The sequence below is a fragment of the Ptychodera flava genome, chromosome 15 (genome assembly GCF_041260155.1).
Source record: "Ptychodera flava strain L36383 chromosome 15, AS_Pfla_20210202, whole genome shotgun sequence".
Lineage (NCBI taxonomy): Eukaryota > Metazoa > Hemichordata > Enteropneusta > Ptychoderidae > Ptychodera > Ptychodera flava.
The window spans coordinates 19,468,367-19,489,548 of record NC_091942.1 but is presented as its reverse complement, the minus strand read 5'-3'; the positions used below and the strand labels follow the sequence as shown (position 1 = coordinate 19,489,548).

The window sequence follows — 21,182 nt, the reverse complement described above, 5'->3', positions numbered from 1 at the left end:
TCTCCACCGAAAACAATCTGTCTTTTTCACCCAAAATCGTGATCGATCTCCTATTTTGAGCACGCTCAACTTGTCTAGATGCACGATGAGCTAAGCTGTGCTTTTGAACTTACACAAAGCCCACTTTCATCTCTCTATGCGATGGGACCATATCCGTATCAGACGCCATATAGTAAATCTCGGTCTTTCACGATAAGCCTCCCACGCACGGTGCACCATAGACAAAACTGCTGATTGCAGCGCGCAGTTTCTTTTCCAAAAACAGCCAATTTTTAATTTAAAATCGTGATCGATCCTAGTTTTCGAGCACGCTCATCTTGTTTAGATACACAATGTGCTAAGCTGCGTTTTTAGACTTGTGCAAAGTTCGCATTTCTCTCTCTGTGCGAGGGGACCATTTCGCGTCCGCCATTTTGAATCTTGTTCGATAGCCAGTAACACTGCCCTGCTCCGCAGAGCTAGGTTTAGAATGGGATGTTGAGTTGTGAAATAGGATTTGGAATGGCATGATGTGTTGTCAAATGAAATTCGGAAGAGCATGTTGAGTTGTGAAATAGGATTTTGAATGGCATGATGTGTTGTCAAATGAAATTCGGAAGAGCATGTTGAGTTGTGAAATAGGATTTGGAATGGCATGATGTGTTGTCAAATGAAATTCGGAAGAGCATGTTGTGTTGTCAAATGAAATTCAGAAGAGCATGTTGAATTGTAAAATAGAATTCGGAATGGCATGTTGTGTTGTGAAATAGCATGTTGAATTGTAAAATAGAATTTGGAATGGCATGTTGTGTTGTGAAATGAAATTCAGAACAGCATGTTGAATTGTAAAATAGAATTCGGAATGGCATGTTGTGTTGTGAAATAGCATGTTGAATTGTAAAATAGAATTCGGAATGGCATGTTGTGTTGTGAAATAGCATGTTGAATTGTAAAATAGAATTCGGAATGGCATGTTGTGTTGTGAAATAGCATGTTGAATTGGAAAATAGAATTCGGAATGGCATGTTGTGTTGTAAAATCAAAGTAGTAATTTTGGCATGGATTGGACACCATAGTTGTATGTCGTTCCGGGCCGTAAAATTCACGGATGCGTTTTTAATGGCTTGCACAGTTGAGGTAAAAAAGCTCACATACAAGACGATATCACGTACATTTGATAGTGTCTGTCGCTCGTAGGGGAAATACTCTGCAAGCGTGGAGTTAATAGTATCTTGTTCATTATTTTCTGAACAAACGTGCTTGACACCTGGTGTGTCATTTGGTAACACTTCGTACCTAAAACGTTGCCGATCATTATCGCGCCGCTCTATTGACGACGCAATGCTCTTCTGACCCAGGGGCACGGATTTTTGTTTTGCGCTTTCAGTATCACCGATCAACACGTCTACGGCGCGGGCTTTATGCAACTTTCATTGCATCTCGACTTTTCCAGGTTAATCTTTGGACGTTACATCAGCCACGTATCCCTGAGCAAGTCTTAGCGAGGATTTGGTCCTAGCCTCCTAAAACGACCTTTATCGTCTCTGACGGTTAACGTAAAAACACTAAGCTTTAGAGTGAATGCATACAATATGCATATACAATATACATTACCTCGAATCAACCTTGATGCAATAACAATTAAATATTGATGAGTTTGAAAACTACCAAATATGGAAGAGGATATATATATATATATATATATATATATATATATATATATATATATATATATATATATATATATATACGCTCTGCTTTTTGCATCGAGCGTTGTAATATCCCACGAGGACATTTTATCATTTGACAGATACGCATCCTTATCTATCTATCTATCTATCTATCTATCTATCTATCTATCTATCTATCTATCTATCTATCTCTCTCTCTCTCTCTCTCTCTCTCTCTCTCTCTCTCTATATATATATATATATATATATATATATATATATATGTATATAATATTTGTGAGTGCATTTAGGTGGACATAAACGTTCGCACACTGAAGTTTTTGTGTGTGTCTCTGGTTATATGCGCTCTATCCCTCACTCTAACGAATCCCGACGTCATCGGTGATTAATGCGGATATTCCACCTTTAACTGTTCCATTATCTCGTATAACTATTTTGATGGACAAAGTCTTCTGTGCATTTGCCATTTTTTGCGCGATCTTCATTTTTGAAAAGTGGAAGCTTGAACGTTGTCGATGTCCTGCTTAGTTTTGATAAAGAGGTTTCTTTCACGATAAAGCATGGGAATAAATTTCCGCACTCTACGAAATTAAAGTGCAAGCTTTATCGGGTTTTTTTTCTCGAATACACGAGGTTAAAACAACATTCCACTGCACAACCGACTACTCAATGTTCTGAATCGTCTTAAAGTATCCACAGGACTATTTCTCGGGCGCGTCCATTTACCCGTTAGCCGAAGACAAAAGGCATGAAACTGTTTCACACTCGATCACCCAAAGTGTGTATAAATCGTCTCAGCTACCTGTTTTTTTTCTTTCTGACGTCTTTCTTCAGCCGAAAAATTATGTGGGTATTCAATAAAACCTGTGTGCATTAAGCGCGGACAGAGCGCCGCTTGAAATTACAGTTCTTTCATGTTCCGAGAAAACCTTTGCGAAGCCATTGAGCCGTACCGATTAATGCATGTTGATTTCACCCGTGTCAGCGCAGGCCGCCTCTCTGCGGACTTGCCACAGAGCACCGAATGGTACACCGTACCTCGACATTTCGACACCCCGTGATCTCTGTTCGCACGGAGTGACATTTGCAATGAGCGCGCAATTCGTCAGCTGGATAGAAATCAAATTGAGCCGTGTCCCCGTGCTCGTAGAAATCAAATTAAAACTAAAAGATATACAATATCTCACTCCGCTGTAGCCGCGTCTCGAGATGAAGCTGATTCGGAAAAAAAAGTGTTAAGCGATTTGTTCAGCATAAAAGTCTTGATTTTGGAGTTATTACCGGAGGCGAATGGAATTCGTACTGTCAAGGGACGAGAGACGGTGATTTTGAAGATATCATTCAAACCCTGTCATGTGGCATATTGCCGTAGCTATACACGAGTGATGATCATTCACTGACTCCGTTGTTAAACACGTCCTGAGCGTGACGTTTAGCGTTCCATGAATCAACCACATATACCTAGACAGACGCTGCGTACTATGTATAAAAGCTCAACATGGAGCTAGCAAGGCACCTCGTTCCAGTCTGGATGACTCAACCGCATATCGGTGAAAGTGTCCTACGGTCTGCCTTCGTGTACCTAAGTCTGCCTTCTAGTCCGTCTGTCAGTCTGGCCATCTTGTCGGGTTTTTTGCGACACCCCTTTTGCCAATGATCTCTCCTGCCTTGACACCGTAAAACATGATGAAATCTACAGATAGGGCCTACCTCCACCGATGCCTCTCTCCGAAAACGGAACGAAAGCGGACACGTCACCACAATCATGTGTATTCTCTCGTCCCTGCGTTACTAGTGCGCCTGAGTGGCGTTCGCCTTCGCTCGTACACCGTTCACCTCAGTTGGTATTTCACTGCAAATACCTTTAATTTTTCCTTAATTGATATGATTCGTCATTTTTTTATATTTGACAGATAGTGACATTCATGTCATCATACGACATCCCGGGCATATTATATTAGGCATACCCTACGGCGTAACGTAAACTGTACAATGCGTACCAAGTTGCTTTTCAAGCACATAATAAAAAGCAGTCAAGAACTCACAACTTCTTGTCATTAATGTTTGTTGTAATTTTAAAAAATAATTTCATGCTCTACCCTTAAACTCTAGCTTGCCTTTGACTTGTCAACGCTGCCTGTACACAATTATGACGTGTGTAATGACCTGATCAGGCGTTGTTTTGATAGCCGACATCTCAGTCCAGACTGGAGTTGCATTCGTCCACAGTACATAGTATTTATTACCCAGAAAAGTAAAATACAGTATCAGAATACAGTATCAAAGGTAGCAACAAAGAAGTTAGAATAAGTCTAGCTCTGGGTAAAGGGGAAACAGGATATAGCTGGTAGCTAGTCGAGCCTGAACCCCGACATGTGAAATTTGTGGTGAAAATCGTATTGCGTACACAATGCGTTGTGTTGAAAGGCTGTTCTTTTGTACTGCAATAAACTTTTGAAAGACCAATAACAAAAGGTATTTGTTTTTTAAAACAAAAAATTACCGGAAATGTTATCAACAGTGACACTTCAGCTATTGTCCCTTTCACAATATATCTGTTGACTTTCCAGTCTACCTGGTACCAGTGACTTTCATTTCTCCGTGTCGTAGCCCAATGCTTCCAAGCTGGTCGTGTGTTAAGTTTGCCATCGCCTTCATAATTTCATAAGGGACCTTGACACCGAAAGTTATTCACGACCTCCCGTGAATACAGTATTGTCTTGCCTACATCGTTCAACCTCACGATCACTCCATTGGACAGTTAGCAAAATTCCAAATATGACAAGAAAAGAACGTCAGCGCGTGTCTTTACCCCAGTTAAAACTTGGAGTTGTTCACGTGTTTGCGGGAGGGACATTTGTCCAAAATGTGAATAAGGTAACAAGGCAAAATTTGGCAAGTCAAGGTTTTGCCTCACATATTCAAATATGTGTTTTTCCCCCAACGATTGAAATCGACAAATACGATGTGTCCATGGACTTGGCTGAGATGAACTAACATTCAGGATTACATGTATATTTTGAGCCTTATTTTATGAAATTGGAAAATGTCAGTATGTATGTCAGTATGTATATCTGTTGCCTGAAGTCTGTCTCTCTGTCTGTCTGCGTGTACATGCATGTATGTACTATGCACGAATGTATATATTATGTATGTATGTATGTATGTATGTATGTATGTATGTATGTATGTATGTATGTATGTATGTATGTATGTATGTATGTATGTATGTATGTGTGTTTGTGTTTGTCTTTATATGTATAATATACGAGTCACGCAAATATGTTCAAAGCTAAATTAAATATACAAGCACAGAGGTCGACTCTCCTTATTGCAAATACTGGGCCAGCCCATGGTCAAGGTTACAAATGAGTGGACGAAATCTTACCGAAAGGTGAAGCTCTTCTGGTATTCTCTGAAGGAGAAAGCGCGAGCCCATAAGTGACAACTTCTCAAACAGGGAAACACATGTGTTAGTAGATAAATCCTGAGGTGCAATAGTTCAGCCAATGCGAATTGAAGCCACTGTGAATAACAGTGCATATTGAATTTCTACGAAGCAACTAGACGACAACTACCAGTAGATTTGTTTAATGCGCCATTAATAAAACTGTGTCAGGCAAAACTGTCATTCTTCAAATAAAGTCGGGGGAAAACAGCAGGGAAGCGAAATGGTGCGTTTAAAAAACATAAGCAAATTTGCTTTATATTACCATCAATAAAACCGTTGTCAGACAAAATTGTAATAAGTCAAATATCAGCGAAAGCAAAGTCGAAATGGCGCGTTCACAAACTACGTTTGAGAACAGATTTGAGCGCCAAACTATGATGAAATGTGTCACTTCAACTGTAGGCAAGGAAGTTCGATGGCGCACCACTTTATTTACCAAAACATGTAACTATGTAGTACCCAAAATAAATGACTTTTAAACTTATTCCGTGGGTGTCAGGCACATTGATTTGACATTTTCACGTCGCAATATGTGAAACCGGATGCTGGTCGTACCTATAAATCTGCTAACACGTCAAGCGAGTTTGGTCTGCTCAGTTTGCAATTTAAGATTTGCGCGGGAATGAGGGCGGCCTTGCACTGAAGGCTACACACAGGAGTTACTGGGCTCGTAACAAAATATGCCAAAGAAGTAAAAAGTTATTGCAATAGGGTCATCCACGTTGGAAGATTTCCATGTCCCCTGCTTTTGTTTTGTGTGCGTGGGTTTGTATTCTTATTGTCGTGTCTGGAAGCTAGAGTTTTACCCAGATGTTTCTCAGACGGGCGTGAAAATTTGTCAGCATGCCATACACATATTTCAACACGCCACCTTGGTAAAAAATCTGGCATTGCGACTTCCTGGGAAGGATTGTTGAAATGCTTATAGTGTGGCGAAGAGCCTCGCCAGTGAATCCAAAGGGATGGATTGAAGCCCACAAACGTTCGTCAAGCCGTACAACTCAATCGAGCGGGAACGTTAATGGAGCAGAATAGACCGCCTTCGTTCTTAAAGAATATCCGGCCATGCTTTTATAGTGGTTACAGAGTGAGTCATACCTCTGGGACTTGAAATTACGCTGACTCGCCAGACTCCAGAAAGGCCCTCGATTTTGGTGCACGGCTGCTGTTCAGAAGAAAAGTGCTCACCATGAACAGTCACATGGCCGTGCGTTGTTGTATTAAGTATATATACTGGAACCATGCTACTCCTTGTGCTTAATGTACGCTCTCAGCTCCGGAAGAACCGAAACCAACTTCACTCTCGCTGGTCGTGTTCGAGAACAAGAGAAATCCATACGGGGTCTCGTTGTTCAGAGTGTTTAGCTCAATCTTGTTTCCTTACCAGCCACTCAGTCTCCTCAGAAAAACCATTCGCGCTATAGACAGACTCCATCGAGGTTCAGTTGAGCCCCTAGGGTGGGATTTGAGCACATCGTCAGAGTGAGAGCAGTCGGTGATATGATCAGGCTTAGCGGTGAGATCTTGTTGACGTAAACTCGGTGAATAGCCAGCGAGTTCGAATGCTAAGTACTACGTGTTGTTCGTCTTGAACATCTGAGCCTATACAAAGCAGGAAGGGTTAAACCACCTGGGCTCACTCTCAATCTCTTATCAAAAGAAACTGTCGCTCGATCGAAGTCAGTGATATCACCAGACATGATCCGGCTCGTGCCTTCTCTCATGGAGATATGATCTACTTAGAAGGGCTTGTGATATGTATAAAGAGATGTGTCTTTGATCGCAGATTTTGTAATCACAGCAGGTTGAAGTCTAGGCAAGGTGGGACTAGCCACGCGGCACTGAGTGATATCTATTTATGTCTAAATGTCGCCTAACAATGGATTTAAAATGACCCTCTGAAAAACGTAGAATTCCACGCTACAGAAGCCTCATTATAATTTATATATATAGTGCAGATAAAATTTCAAATATTTCCTTGGTGTCTGATTCCACAAGCAGAATAAAAGTGCACTGGGATACTCAGTTAAACGCGGAACAAGTCATGCTTCACGCGTTATTCTGGCACAATCAGTTCTTCACCCATTGGCTTTCTGACTGTGTCGAGATTATGTACGGAAAATGGTCCAGTGGTACTCCTGCACGTTTGGGTAGACTACGAATGCCATTGTTGTCGAGAACGAAGGGGTGTTACCATAATATTTTGAGACCAATTCGCCACCAGAACCTTAACTGGGATATAAAACTGCCATTATTATTGTAGAGAATTTTTTTCCCGTGGAAAGGCTTTCTCCAAATCCGATTGCAACACGGTTTTTTAATGAAGTTTTTTACCACATGCAGAATATCAGTCCCAGATTTTTCAAATGAAAGTGCTGCTGTCAGTTCAAACCACTTCCACGTCATTTTTTACGCTCACATTAGGAAATTGGGACGATCTATCTAAGATATTATCATCTTACCAAAGTGCCCTTCGTGACTGTTTAGTCGTTTGCCTCGGGAGTCAGTGTTTTATTACCTATCATTTTTCAATGTTATGCCATTTGTGTGACTTATGACTTACAATCGGGGTCGATGGATGAATATTCTGGTCATACTCAGTTTTGTGTTTCCGCGGTTATGTTATGACTTCAGCTTTGTTGAAGTACAAATATACACGTTGCATACCTTTGGGCACAATTTCCAAAGTGGGAGAAATCGTTCAGAGTACATATGCAGGTCACGGCTATCCTCTAGTAAGGTGAACTTCGCCATTCCGGGGGCAAAGTTGCCCCGTAATCTACGTAATATTTTGCTGTGCTTTCCAACCATCCAAATACTTTTCTACATATACATCTACTAAATTTGGGCACGAATAGCCGTTGCTTGTAAAACGTGTTCTACTGTCCTGTAGGGAAATGGCTCTTCACACTATTAATATTGGAGGCTTTAAGGCAATACGCGCATCGACAGTTAAAGACTTAAAATTTCACTCAAACTTTCCTCAATGAAACATTCAACCATACTGTCTATCAATGAAATCAAGAAATAAAATCGGGGGTCACCGTTCAAAGTTTGGTAACAGAGAAACAAATGACCTTACATTTACTGGTATTAGAAATTCAAAATGGCCGCCATGCATCCTTGTGTTAACTCTGTGGATAAAAAGTTCGATTTTCGAAAATACTAACACGGTGAACATTTTCCTTACACCACGAGTTTTAAAATGAGCTCTCACAAGTGGTAAATCAGAAAAGAATTGTAAAAATTTGAGAGTCCGAATATCTGTCTCCGACGCGCATTCCATCTTTAAAAGTCTTCATTGTTTCAAGTAAACACTGATTGTACACTATTACGAATATTGAACAGCGTCTATCAGCACATTTTGTACTGTTTGAGATACCCATAATTCATCTGGGGTTTTCCGATTTTAAAGTTATTGTAGGGCTCTTTTAAGTGGTTAGCTGATGTACAACGATTTGTTGAAAGATGCTATTGATAACTCGGCAAAAAACGATAAGTCATGTCCGTTTACGTCTTTGATATTTATTTGCCTTTGTGGAGTGTGTTCATTTCCTATATTGATTGATCGATTTATATATGTCGTGTCCCACATGGATGTGCTCACTGAATTCGACACACCTGATATCATTTTACTGTTTCATGACCTTGCCGTGCTAATACCTTTCCTTAATGGGTTGTGATGTTTCTGATGTTGTGTGCAGCTTTTCCATCCAGTGTTTATATCGATTGATGATATATATCGGGTTCCACATAGATGTGCTCACCCTTTCCGAAATAACCAATGTCATTTGTTTTGCTGTTTTATGACCCTGAAGTGCCAATACCTGTCCTTAATGTATTTTAATGTTTCTGATGTTGTTGTTAGGGGGGTTCCCTTGTCCGGTGTTTGTAATGAGTATGGATTTCTTGAGAGTAAACGAATATATGATGACGAATCTAGAATTGCGACAAGATTGCCGATTTCATCACATACGGTTAATTTGTTGACGTAAACGTATACCAGAAAGAATCCTTTTGCCTGCACAGTGTAACTGTTCCATGAGGGACAGCCTCCCACTTAAGGTAGTATTCGCCTCGAAACCGAAAGACTAACATTTTGCTCAAACTTGCCTCAACATAACTTTCAACCACTCTCTTTCAAAATTGAGAATAAGATCAGGGAATTCGTGCAAATCTTGGTACTAGAGAAATGAATCATCTAAGATTTACCGATATTTGAAATTCAAGGTAAAAAATACATGACATCAATTTGCCTTTTTCTCACCAATCTTGATTTGAATTGTCTGTCGTTGATGGTCGTACTTGAATCTCTGATGGTGTTCACCACTTTACCACAACTCATACAGATGACCTGTCACTTAGTTAAATATACTTGCACTCACCGTTAATGTTACTTAAGCATGACATTCATTGATTGGCGTGTTAGTTGTTCACGGCAATGGCTTGCGTCGTTCTACCGGGCGCCATCTTACTTTAGGCCTCGCGTCTTTATGCAAATTAGGTACGCCATTGATTGTCCCAAACTATAATGTTCTCCCGTATGTCATTAACTATCGTTCCCTACGGTTTTTATATTTATCTCGTATGGTTGATGAAAAGGACTATTTAATATTCTCTGTTGCCCGATCATGCGTCTCCTGTAAACAGGTACATCTGCCATGTTTTACAACGGCTAATAAAACACCAAGTTACATGTCGTAAACAGCTTGTATACGTGTCAAGCTTCATTTGTGTGCCGCCAAGAAACAAATATGGTTTTTAATCGTGTCTGACAACTGCAAACAAAGCCGAGATGATATATCGTACCCGGATGGTACAACGCCGTCCGACTGTTCACCATCGGCTATCGATGTTCCTTGACTCCCTATCCCATCATCTCACTGTCAGTGATTTTTCACCCGAAGGAGATGTTATCGAGTTCAACGCTTTCCTCCAATAATTTGTATCACAACTGGGGGCACTTGAGATGTGTGTTTGATTTCATACGGTGGCTTCAATTCACCCATACATAGTCATTTGTAACCACAGTTACGAGTGTAGTGATACATAGCGGCCGCCGCGTAGTATGCATAGAATAATTCTATGCATACTACGCGGCGGCCGCTATGTACCACTACACTCGTAACTGTGTTTGTAACCTATGAAGGGCCTCCGCCGACTTCTTCGAGGCTTGTAATTGATTGTCTCGCTGCATCCGCCGTCGATTCAGTCAAAGGATTCGTAAGCCGAAGCGGTTCTGTGCTGACGCCCACGACTGTCCACCTCCTTCCACAACGGCCATGCATCTGCCCCTTCGGCCGCCCGCGCCTTCTCCCCCGCACAACCCATCCATTGTCTTGCCTTGTTTAAGATACCATGTTCACCTTGAGCGCTGTGTGTAGATATTGTGGCGTGCAGACGATGCACGCCTTCGAGTTTATCATAGAAAGGTAGTTCAGTTTTTGACGCATGCACATGGCGTGGGCGAAAATATAGAATCTAACGAGTTGTGCGCGTCGAGGTCTAGGAATTGAAATGTTTGTACTGAAGTATCTTCCGATATCTTAATGAATGAATAAAATGATACACTTTCCCTAGTTAACGTGCTGGTGCGTGCCTTGAGCATTCTATGGCGAGGCAAAGCGATGGAACTTTTGAATCTGTTTCCATCAATTTTTGCTGGCTTTTTCGAAACAGTGACGTCATAAACGGACAGGGAAATGGGAAATTGGGGAAAAAAGTGAGTGGTAGAGATACAGGGGGAAATGGCAAGTGGCACTCTAGACTACTTCTGAAGAGATCTGAAATGTGCCTCTGAAAGGCGCGCACTTTTTAGCTAATAAAAGGTCGGTAACGTCAGTATCTCTGTGGGATTTGGCGAAGGTCTAACTAGAGTAATTGGAACGCCACGTCACGCAATCCGAAACTCAACTTCAAACATCCGTTGGCGGTAAACACAATAAAAAGTATTTGAACCTCACGACGGAAAGAATGGAGAAGCTTCTCTTTTATTTAAACGCAAACCTGTTCTTATTAAAACGACTATACAGTTGATGTCAGCTGGCAGTGTGCCAATTTTACACGGATCGTCATGTCTGCTGTATCAGACTAGATGGGAGTTAAGACACTTATCGGAGGGATTCATTCAAAGAAGTTTACCATGTTTGTCGTCCCTTTGACTCAATTAACAGCGACGCAGGACGTGAATTTTGAATCCATGCGTTAACGCCATTTTCATTTATATCCACGTGAACTTGATCTGTCTGCCTTTGAACATCTCATGCCTAAACGTGACCTCATTAATCTCACTTTTAATGTCGAAAGAGCATTTCATCTTCCTTGACCCGGACCCTTAGAAACAAGAAACATGTGATTCAGGCTCGACGCTTACCCACGGTCCCTCTATCCCTCTAGAGGGACTGTGGCTTGAGGAACGATTCAGAAATAAGATACCTAATGAGTATACTATTTTGCTGGCTTCCTGTGGAATATGCGAACCAGTACATCAGGATGATGTTTGGTTTCTGTGACATTGTTGAGGGTGCTGCCACATGCTCCGTTAAGGAATAGTTAATTTTACATAATACTTATAATCTATCGAACTACTCAGTGTGGGGCTTGGTAATTTATTTTCACATCGTCGTTTCTATAAAAAAGTGTCGTACAATATGCGACAATATCGTTACTCCGACGCGGCTGCCAAATGGTAGGAATTACTTTTGACAGACACTACGGGGGATGTGTGTCATAATTCAGCGGGATTTAATAGAAGACTATAGTTCATGAAATCTGCTGCAGTGAACCACGCCAAGCGATGGGTATACCGTACCACGATGTTTTTACGAGTCGTGAAATAAATAAAGTGAAATAGTCAAACTCGAGTGGTACACCCAGTGCAGAGGTGGTCTATTGCTGTGATATTTAAATATCATAGTACATTTTGTATAGTGATATTTAAATTCTGATATGAATTGCTACAAAAGGGAGGATTTTTTTCTCTAACTGAGAGCTCGAGCGCGTTTCAGCTGTTTATCGACAATACAGCACTGTCATTTTTCTCGACCAATCACATCGCTGTATTCGCGCCATCGATATACGTATGGAGACTCTTAGACATATTCGGCATGCTTATTCCAATCGACAGACGGACAGACAGACAGACAGACAGACAGGCATGCAGGCAGGCAGGCAGACACACATGCACAGACACAGACAGACAAGGAACGAGAGCTGGAACCCGGGGTTTGTATCGAAACTCACATACAGGCATCGAGCTGTCAAACTGAATAGGCGAACACACAAAGGAACATATCGCGTTCTTATTGTTTGATACTGAACATAACCAACATTTTGTAAACAGTTAGATATACTGTTTATGAAACCTATGAGACTACGAAGTAATTCACGCGGTCACTAATTGCCTACTTCACTTATTGAACTCGAGGTTTCCAAGATTCATAAAATTCTAGGAAGTGACACCTTATCATTCCGATGATTTGTTGACCTGGCATCATTGGGATAATAGACAATGGCCTTCATTTTCTCTTTCATGGTTTTATTCCCAATAAATAAATCAAAATTTATAGAATAACGCCAAAGATCTTTAATAATTTGCATCAAGTAAAATGGACCGAGTGGGACTGAGCGACACGATAATCTGAGTGGTGCGAGTGTCACGATATAAACGGCGATAACATCTTTAGTCCTCTGATAATTTAATGACGCACTGTAACTGTTATTTCAACAGTTTCTTTGGACCAAACACGGTTTGACGGAAGTCATAAACGGCGAGGCAGTTCAGATCGATGGGTTGATAATGACAGAAAGCTAGACAGGGTTTGTTCAATGATCGGGTGTGATTTCTTTAAACGTCGGCTGGCAGCTTTGTTTTTTTATCGATTGCCGTTGAAGTCGGGTTCTCAGCAATCGCGGCGCTACCTTGACAACAGGAGTAAGCGAGGAATGCCAGTAAGCGTTGAAATTTTGAGGAAAAAAAATCCCAAGTCAGAAGATAACAGGGATACTCCATTATTAAATAGGTTTAAGAATATACCATTGCATTAATTAATGCAATAATTAGTTACAGTATTCTGACAGGACAGTCAAATAATTTCTGAGTTAACGGACTATATTTATTTGCCCACATTGCCACTCTGTGTCAATACATATGATTTTTTCTGTTGTTTTGAAATTACAGTAGGCATAGTTGACTTGTTATAAATATAGAAAACGGAAGACAAAATTTGCAAGCCAACGTGCGAATATGTGGTGTAAACCAAATCCCTTTGTGGGGAAAGCGCATCTCTTTCAAAAGACTTCGGTCTGATTTGATCATGTCAAACTTCACGCTGCTACTGTCCTCTTCGCGACTTCGGGCAACTTCGGCAAGCGTGTTTTTATCTGTTTGCGCAAAACACAAGAAGGTGTTCACGGCATGCGGACATCATCGGCCTTTGTTAAATGTAATTTAATTACATTAAATCCATGATGTTAAGATATGTACGATACCGTTACAATGAGGTGAAATACGGAGCGGTTGAAGTCACTATGCTTCAGCGCCGGATTTGAATACCAGATGTACCAAAATCAAAGATCAATGCAGAAAGCTCAGAATTTTCGTCGAATTAAACGCAAAATGCCATACAGGACAGAGTGTTAAATCACTTATAAAGCAGGCTACTCATGAGTAAAAACCATATGTTCCGGCTTGAGAAAAAGCGCAGTCGTTCCGCGTCTACATAAATTTCCTTCGCGCGTTTAAAACCTAAATCTCTCCACAATGACAAGTTAATATGCGTTACCATGGCAACAATGTAAGATCTTATCACTATTTTACGAGGTCGAGCTTTTGTTAACACTTTCGGGGTGGCGGAGATGCATTTAAAATCTGATGGTAGGTATACATACATGAAATGTGTATCGATTTGAGTTTTCCGTTATTCAACGGTGATTGTCACGGTTGATGCAGACTGGAGCGGCCTCGGGGAATATTAAACTATTTCACACATTTGGAAAACGCTGAATTTCCTCGTTTTCCGTTTCAGTCGATTATGTTGCCTCGGGCGAGTCAAAGCGTGTGGATTGCACAAAGTCGTTTTCCTTTCGTTATCTCATCGGCGGACTTTCACTCCGTACTTATGAAAACTTTATCACCCAGACTTACCCTATTTTATTTTATAACAGTAAAGAGTGGAAACCTATTTAGTTATTCATTTTGTGGCGTGATTATATCGTGTTATTAAAAGTTCGTTGTGATTTAAATACTCGTGTCGACTATATTAATTCGCTGACCTACAGCAGAGTACGTGTGCCTATCAAACTTACATGATCGCTAAGACGAGCAAAAACTCGGAGCGGACTTTGACTTAAATCCCGCGCATGCCACGTTCATACGAGGCGTTCACCGGAGACGTAAATTCGGCTTTTATATCACTTACCGATCTCAAACAGAGGGGCAGTTCCCAACTTCCACGGCTTGACTTGGACATGACTTGTAGACCGATGAGAACGGAACGGAATCGTGCACTCCAATGTTCAAAGCGGAACTTGTCGCAAAACTTTATATTTCGACTGTCTTGTCGGGGGCGGACGATTTTCTCGTCCAAGCACGGAGAGGAGGCGAGCGGCTCGTGATTGGGCGAGCCTCAAGTCTGCTCGTGACGTACTTCAACGCCATTGGTTGAAGTGTTGCTTTCTCTTAACGATAAACTAAGTGGTCTTATTTTGTGATTGGCTCTCGATGGCGCATTTCTTTTCATTTGAATAACTAGTCTTGCCTTCAATCGTTCATTTTATACTCTTGGAATTGCCCGAGTCATTATCAGGGAAAGTGGCCTTCATGAGCAATTTGACCTTTTTGCAATATTTTCCTTAATTAGCTTGATTTTTGTCAATAGCAAACTAACCATCTATCCACCCAACCTGAAGAACTGTCCTGTGTCGTCGAGCAGACCTGTAAGACTTCGAGCAGTGTCTAATCTCTCCAAAGATATTTTGTGCGGGTCCGAAGGAAACTGACAACTAACTATGAGATGAATGGCGCGCATGCTCCCCCCCCCCCCCAGCCCTGACGGCTCACACGCGTGCGCACCCTCGTTCGCGCGGTCGCTAAACGCATCAGTCGAAAAGATAGCGCCAAAACAGTACCAGGCGCAATAACGCTAGCACCTATGACTAAAGGGAAAATAAAAAAACAATTCATCTAATATCCGCCAGCCAGCCGACGAAACGCAAGTATCGTAAACGACAAACAGAAATTGCTTGGGTAGCAGCCGGGATGCGAAGCTACGAGCTGTCTTGGTGTATATAATTGATAATGATGATGGCGGCGGGGGTAATCGCCCGCCACCGTTTAAAGATAAATTTACTCTAATTGAACGTATTTTCCAGGGTTATAAAGGAGCAAAGCCGGCCCAATTACGGCTATTTGTTGCAGTTCGAAGCCATTCATTAGCCCTCCCAACCGTCATGTAGGCGGCGAAGGCGGGAAACTGATATTTTCAGAAAAGGAGTTTCAAACAAATCGATCTCTTTCCCTCGCCGTTAACAGTTTAGAGAGCCTCTTTCCCCTATCTCTTTATGTGTCATTATTGTACACACATACAAAGAAAACATTTTCTTCACTTTTGGTGGATTTGCAGATCGAGATGAAAAGACAGGGAGAAATGTACAATATTGTGAACCGCGGATTTGCGCTATCTGAATCTTGACATTTTTATGATATTTTCATGCCCGCGCCAAGAAAAAAAAATAGCTGGCAAATTTCTATAAGACGGAAAAAGAATATAGTTTGATGAGAATCAGAATTGTGACTGAAAATCAATACATATCATTGTAAAGAATCTTCTTTTTCATTTCAGACAACGTCAGAGCTCCATTGTGTGCTGATGGCGCGCATTTTGTCAACTGGCGTCTATTGATCGAACCACAGTGTATCAGTTGAAATTTCGAATTAACAAGTCGACCAATCGCGTTACCTTTCCGGTGCATTGATTGATAAGCTCAAATTTGCCATTGTGCCCCTTTTACTCAGAGATGTGCGTCGGTTTAAGGAAATGCGGAGAAACGTTTACCCGAAGCTGCTTTCAAATTATAACTTGGAAAGACGGGTAAAAATGAAATTGCAATTTTAAGACGAACCGCGTAAACTGACGCGAATGAATGTATGTATCGCTCTGGTTTTCTCGTCGAACTTTTCTTTCCCGTGGTTCTATAGTAAAACGACTATACAACGCCTCCGTGTACGTATATCGGAGCGTTTTCATAGATCGGTGCTCACGCACACACAGTCATAAGTGCATCCGTTTCCGGAGCACAAAATTGGAATTTTCGGTGAATATTGGTCGATATATGGTGAAGGTCCGCAGTGTGGAAATCAACTTCCGGACGCAAACAGGCGGACAGGGTCACTTGTCAAATTAATGTCTATGGCATAGGTACAAGTGTACTTCAAAACAGGTAGGAAAGTTGAGCGATAATAAAGTGCGTCTTTGTACGACTTCCTGGTACGGACTCACGGAAATCGCTCCGAAGCGCCTTAACGTGTCAACAGATGCGCCAGAAGGACAGGGGTCATTGACCCGACAGGTGACGTCACTTGACAAAATCCGACAGAAAGGTCATCACCGACGTTTTGTAAAAAGTACGTGACCCTTTGTTCAATGTTCAGCCAAAGTACTGACTCAGAGTGTTGATTGTAAACTAATTAATTTTTATGCAAAAGTTATTTTTTGTTAACTCTGTTAAGCAGTCGAGCGATGAGCCAGCGAGAAGCAAAACAGCATACGCAAAGGTGAAATTGTTCTTTTTTCAATATTTTTCTTTACAAAACCGACTCTCTCGCTTTGAACCAAGGGACATGTCAATGATAAGCTGCATTTGTGTTTCTACACCGAACTGGCGATACTGTGCTTGGCGCATGTGATATTTTTCATCTATTCTACTCATCCCAGATGATGCAGTTCTGTGTTTTCAGAGACTGAGCAGCGACTTTACAATCTTCATACTTTCAAAAAGAAAAAGGACCCATTATGCATTATTACTGATTATGTATACCATGAATGACCTTTTGAACTGTACATCAGCGCAGGTCAAAATGTAGACCAAAAGCAATGTGTAACTTTAGAAGTATTAAAGTAAAGGGGAACAAACGACTGGGACTTCTTCAAGGCAAAACATCTAACATTAACGTTTAATTTTTTTCTGTACTGCTTACAGTGAGCTCATCTTGGAATACTTCAACTAGATTTTCTACACAGCAAACGTCCCCCCTCGAGGAAACCCTTCCAGTAATGACTTGATTCTGTCGAGTTTCTGTTTGTACCATATTTGTTTCATATTTTTATCGATTACTACAAAAGGTCGTCATCTTGACTTTTGTCAACTCCGACATTTTTGAATAGCCTTGTAATACTAGAGTGATTCTTTATAAGCCCTTGTGAGAAATGTGAGACCTGATTTATTCGATTATTTTAGTCATTGAGACGAAGAGACGAACTGTAAAGCCTCAATGTATTTTTTTTTTCTTTCCAAAATTAGTCCAAGAGTTAATTGGACAAGTGGATATGAGAGAAACGCGTCGATCGGTTGCTATGACGACAAACTTAAAAGGAGCTGGAGAAGCACTTCATGAGACGATATTGAAGGCGGCCCAATAGGTTTATAATGAACACTTATACCTTTCAATGAAATGCGATTCATTTGTGACCTCGAGGGACGACGGTTAAGTAATACCAAGGATTCGGTATCGGTCGGTGAACATCTCAACCGTAACTGCTCCGTTATTTTATTTTGCCCAGCCGGTTCCTCTGAGAACTCTTTAAAATATTTGGAGGCAATCATTTGATTCCGTGTTTCTCTCTCGCAGTGTGTCTCCCTCTCTCTGTTTCTCTTTGACACGGTCTGTCTTTATCTCTGTGTCAGTCTCTGTTTCAGACTTTTTCTGCATCTGCTATCGGTCTGCCTGCCTATCGGTTTGTCAGTGTGTCTGTCTTTCTCTCTGTGTGTCTTTGTCTGTCTGTCTCTGTCTGTCTGTCTGTCTCTGTCTCTCTCTCTCTCTCTCTCTCTCTCTCTCTCTCTCTCTCTCTCTCTCTCTCTCTCTCTCTCTCTCTCTCTCTCTCTCTCTCTCTCTCTCTCTCTCTCTCTCTCTCTCGCCACAAGAACACTCTGCGATTTAAGTACGAATGAGAGCGTAGTATGACGATTATGGTAAAAGCAAGGGAAGGTACAGGTGACACACAAAAAATGATTAATGTAAGAGATGACTTATGTGTATCCGCAAAAAATGAGAGTGCGGCGTGAGGAAATGAGAATAATGCATGCAACTTTCACAACGCCATACGTTTAAATGTTGACATAAATATCTTTATTCAAACATAATAGCGTAATCAGTTTGAAATACGGGACCTTATTAACGCCAAATTTGACGCACGAAGCGAGTTTCAGCAGAATTGATATGGGCTATTAATAGGAGGTTTCTCGGGAGTACGGTCGCGGGAACGCAATCAGCGTTAAGAAACCTGGTCCCTCTCGCCACAAGCTAAGTCCACTGCGGCGTCAGTATCCTGGGTATAATCTGAAATTGACATGCCAAATAATCGACCGAGGATTGAGTATCCATGATAAAAATATTGACTTTCCCTGCTGTCGGCGGGGAAGTGCAGCTGCGACTTCGTCCATTTGAGTATGCAGATTCGTTTTCGGATGTCAACATTGGGGAAGTACTAGTGCTCTGAGCTCTGCATACGAACTGCAGCGCGCGAATTGCCGGAGATTGCAGGCGGTAATTCCGGGTGTCCCCTCTGAGAATTGGCGGGCAAAACTCTTGGGATTCTCCCGCCTAATTCATATAGAAAGTAACAGATTACAGAGCAGAGAGGTGAAATGACGAAGGCGTGTTGGGAAAAGGGGAAAATACGAGAGTTCAAAACTTTAGTAGGCTCTGACAAGTGCTTGCGAGCAACAAGGGCATTCAATGCGACCAATGATTATATGGTTTTTTTTCCCATTTACCGAAATTTTTTCCGTGGATAGAAGCTGCCTCACCGTGGTGTGCTGCTGATAAGGCGGCCGGCTTTAAATCTGGCTTGAGAATCTATGAATCACAGTCTTGCTTAGTACGTACATGTATATGCAAAGCCTGTCAAGCCACAAAAACGGTTGTCACTTTTTTTGCATTTCCAGAATCAATTACAGCTTGCTTGTAAAAGGAAAACCGACTCAGTGACAATGTATTTTAAACTGCGAGAATTAAAGACATCTTTTGAGCTGTGACAAAAGAAAAATGCGAATCAAATCTGGCCATAAAAAGGAGAAACATAACTGTATTAACGTTTTCCGACACCACTTAGCGGGGAATTTCTAAATTAAAAACAAAAGTGCACCATGCGCAGAAAAAAATAGGTAACATGTTGTCAGTTGCCTTACGGCGAAACGTTTGATGACTGGAAATGTGATATCCAACAACGTTTATTTGCCATCAGATATTACTGAAATGTCAAGCTATATTAGTGTATTTCCACGACCTGGCCATTTTGAAACTTCTTACTCCTGGACTGCATCATTTTATGCGTGGAGAAAACGTTCTTGACAATTATGCATCTCAAATGAATGGAAATTTAACTTTGCCATAGCTGACGCAAAGATCTCATGGAACATAGAAAGGGGTTTTGGAACATGTTAGAGCCATAGAAATGATCTTTTACCCGGCATTTGACATGCCACGCTAACGATGCATCGTGTTATTCGAATTCGTTTTCTTCTTTTATGCGAAGGATGTTCTCAAGACCTAGCTATATACTTGGTTTGTAGCAGTATCGCATCGAGTTTTAATACCGACGAACAATAGACAGTGTTCTCTCCGCTGATCGTTCACGCGCGGTGAACAGCTGAAATACAAATTTGCAACACATATAATATTGAACTGAATGTTTGGTTAACTAATTCAAAAATTTGCATGATGATTCCCGATCCTTTTTTTCCTGCTTGATTGAAAGGAATGGATTTCGCTTGTACTAGACATCAGCGTACACTATATCACTTATTATTGCTTTTTTCAGATTCGAAATACCCCCGGACGGAACGTTTCATTAGGCCCAACTATTTTTTTTTCTCGGTTGGCACTTGCCTATATTCGAAACAAACGTACGTTTGAAGCTACCCCACCCAAAAAAGGCAACCCGCCGTTTTCTATTTAAAGCATATCGGCGCGTACGTACCTCCAAATTATCTTGCGAACGATCACCCCGATTACTTTTTCCCTCTTAAAATCCACTGATGTAAAAATACATCGAGCAAAAAAAAAATACAACGTACTCCGTAAGGGAAGAGGTCGCGGCGTCTACGATTCAAAATCATGTTGACAACGCAAATCCGGTATTTCTGACTTTGTTATCGGGACGTCCGTCGGGACATCCTAATGTTTAACGACCACAAAAAAAGGCCAGGAGTAAAAGAAAAAAGTCCACATCAGACAGGCGTTCAATTCGATTATACCGCCCGACTGCGTTCATTCCCAGCGTGTCATATTTACGCGTTTTTATTATACTGTACGCTTATTATTTCTTTAATAAACGGGTTTTAATGAATCCTGTAATCTTCCTCCTATTTCCCCCTGGGATGGGAATAATTGTATAGCCATATAACAATACAAGGTATGTTTTCTCAGATTAGTGTGAAGTTATAATTGCATTCTCTGGCTCTCTGTTGGTTCGAAGCTAAAGCGAGCGGGAGGAAATGGTGCATTAACGATCCGCTTGTGTGCCGCAACGGTCTCTCAAACGCGTGCGCTGTTTACATACACATGGCGGAAAGATATATACCTATATAAGAGTGCCGCAATCTCTTTTACAGTTGGTACTTGGCAGTCTTCCTATAAAAAGGGAAAAGCTCCGGCAGCAAAACGCGCAGTTTACTTCCCCCCCATCTTTCCTTTACTTTTCACAGCGATAGCGATCAAAGCTCACTTGGATCGTGTATTATCATGAATCAACGTGATTGGTCGTGAAAGTGTGCGTCAGGGATGACGTCATCACGCCTACTGAACCACGGCCACTTTTCTTTGGGTAAACTTGATTGTCATC

The 21,182-nt window shown here is 41.3% G+C and overlaps 1 protein-coding gene across 3 annotated transcripts in view; it reads right to left on the bottom strand.

Moving 5' to 3' along the window:
• LOC139151436 (uncharacterized) overlaps window positions 1-21,182 on the bottom strand; it is a 56,352-nt gene that overhangs the window by 19,710 nt on the left and 15,460 nt on the right. The window contains exon 1 of one of the 3 annotated variants that reach the window (XM_070724238.1): window positions 14,541-14,692. The exons of 1 other annotated variant lie outside the window; for it this stretch is intronic. In XM_070724238.1, coding sequence (XP_070580339.1) covers window positions 14,541-14,591 — 51 coding nt within the window. In that variant the 5' untranslated portion in view covers window positions 14,592-14,692. Of the gene's footprint in view, window positions 1-5,058; window positions 5,201-14,540; window positions 14,693-21,182 lie in introns of those variants that run through there. One more of the 3 variants, XM_070724239.1, reaches the window with a different exon arrangement.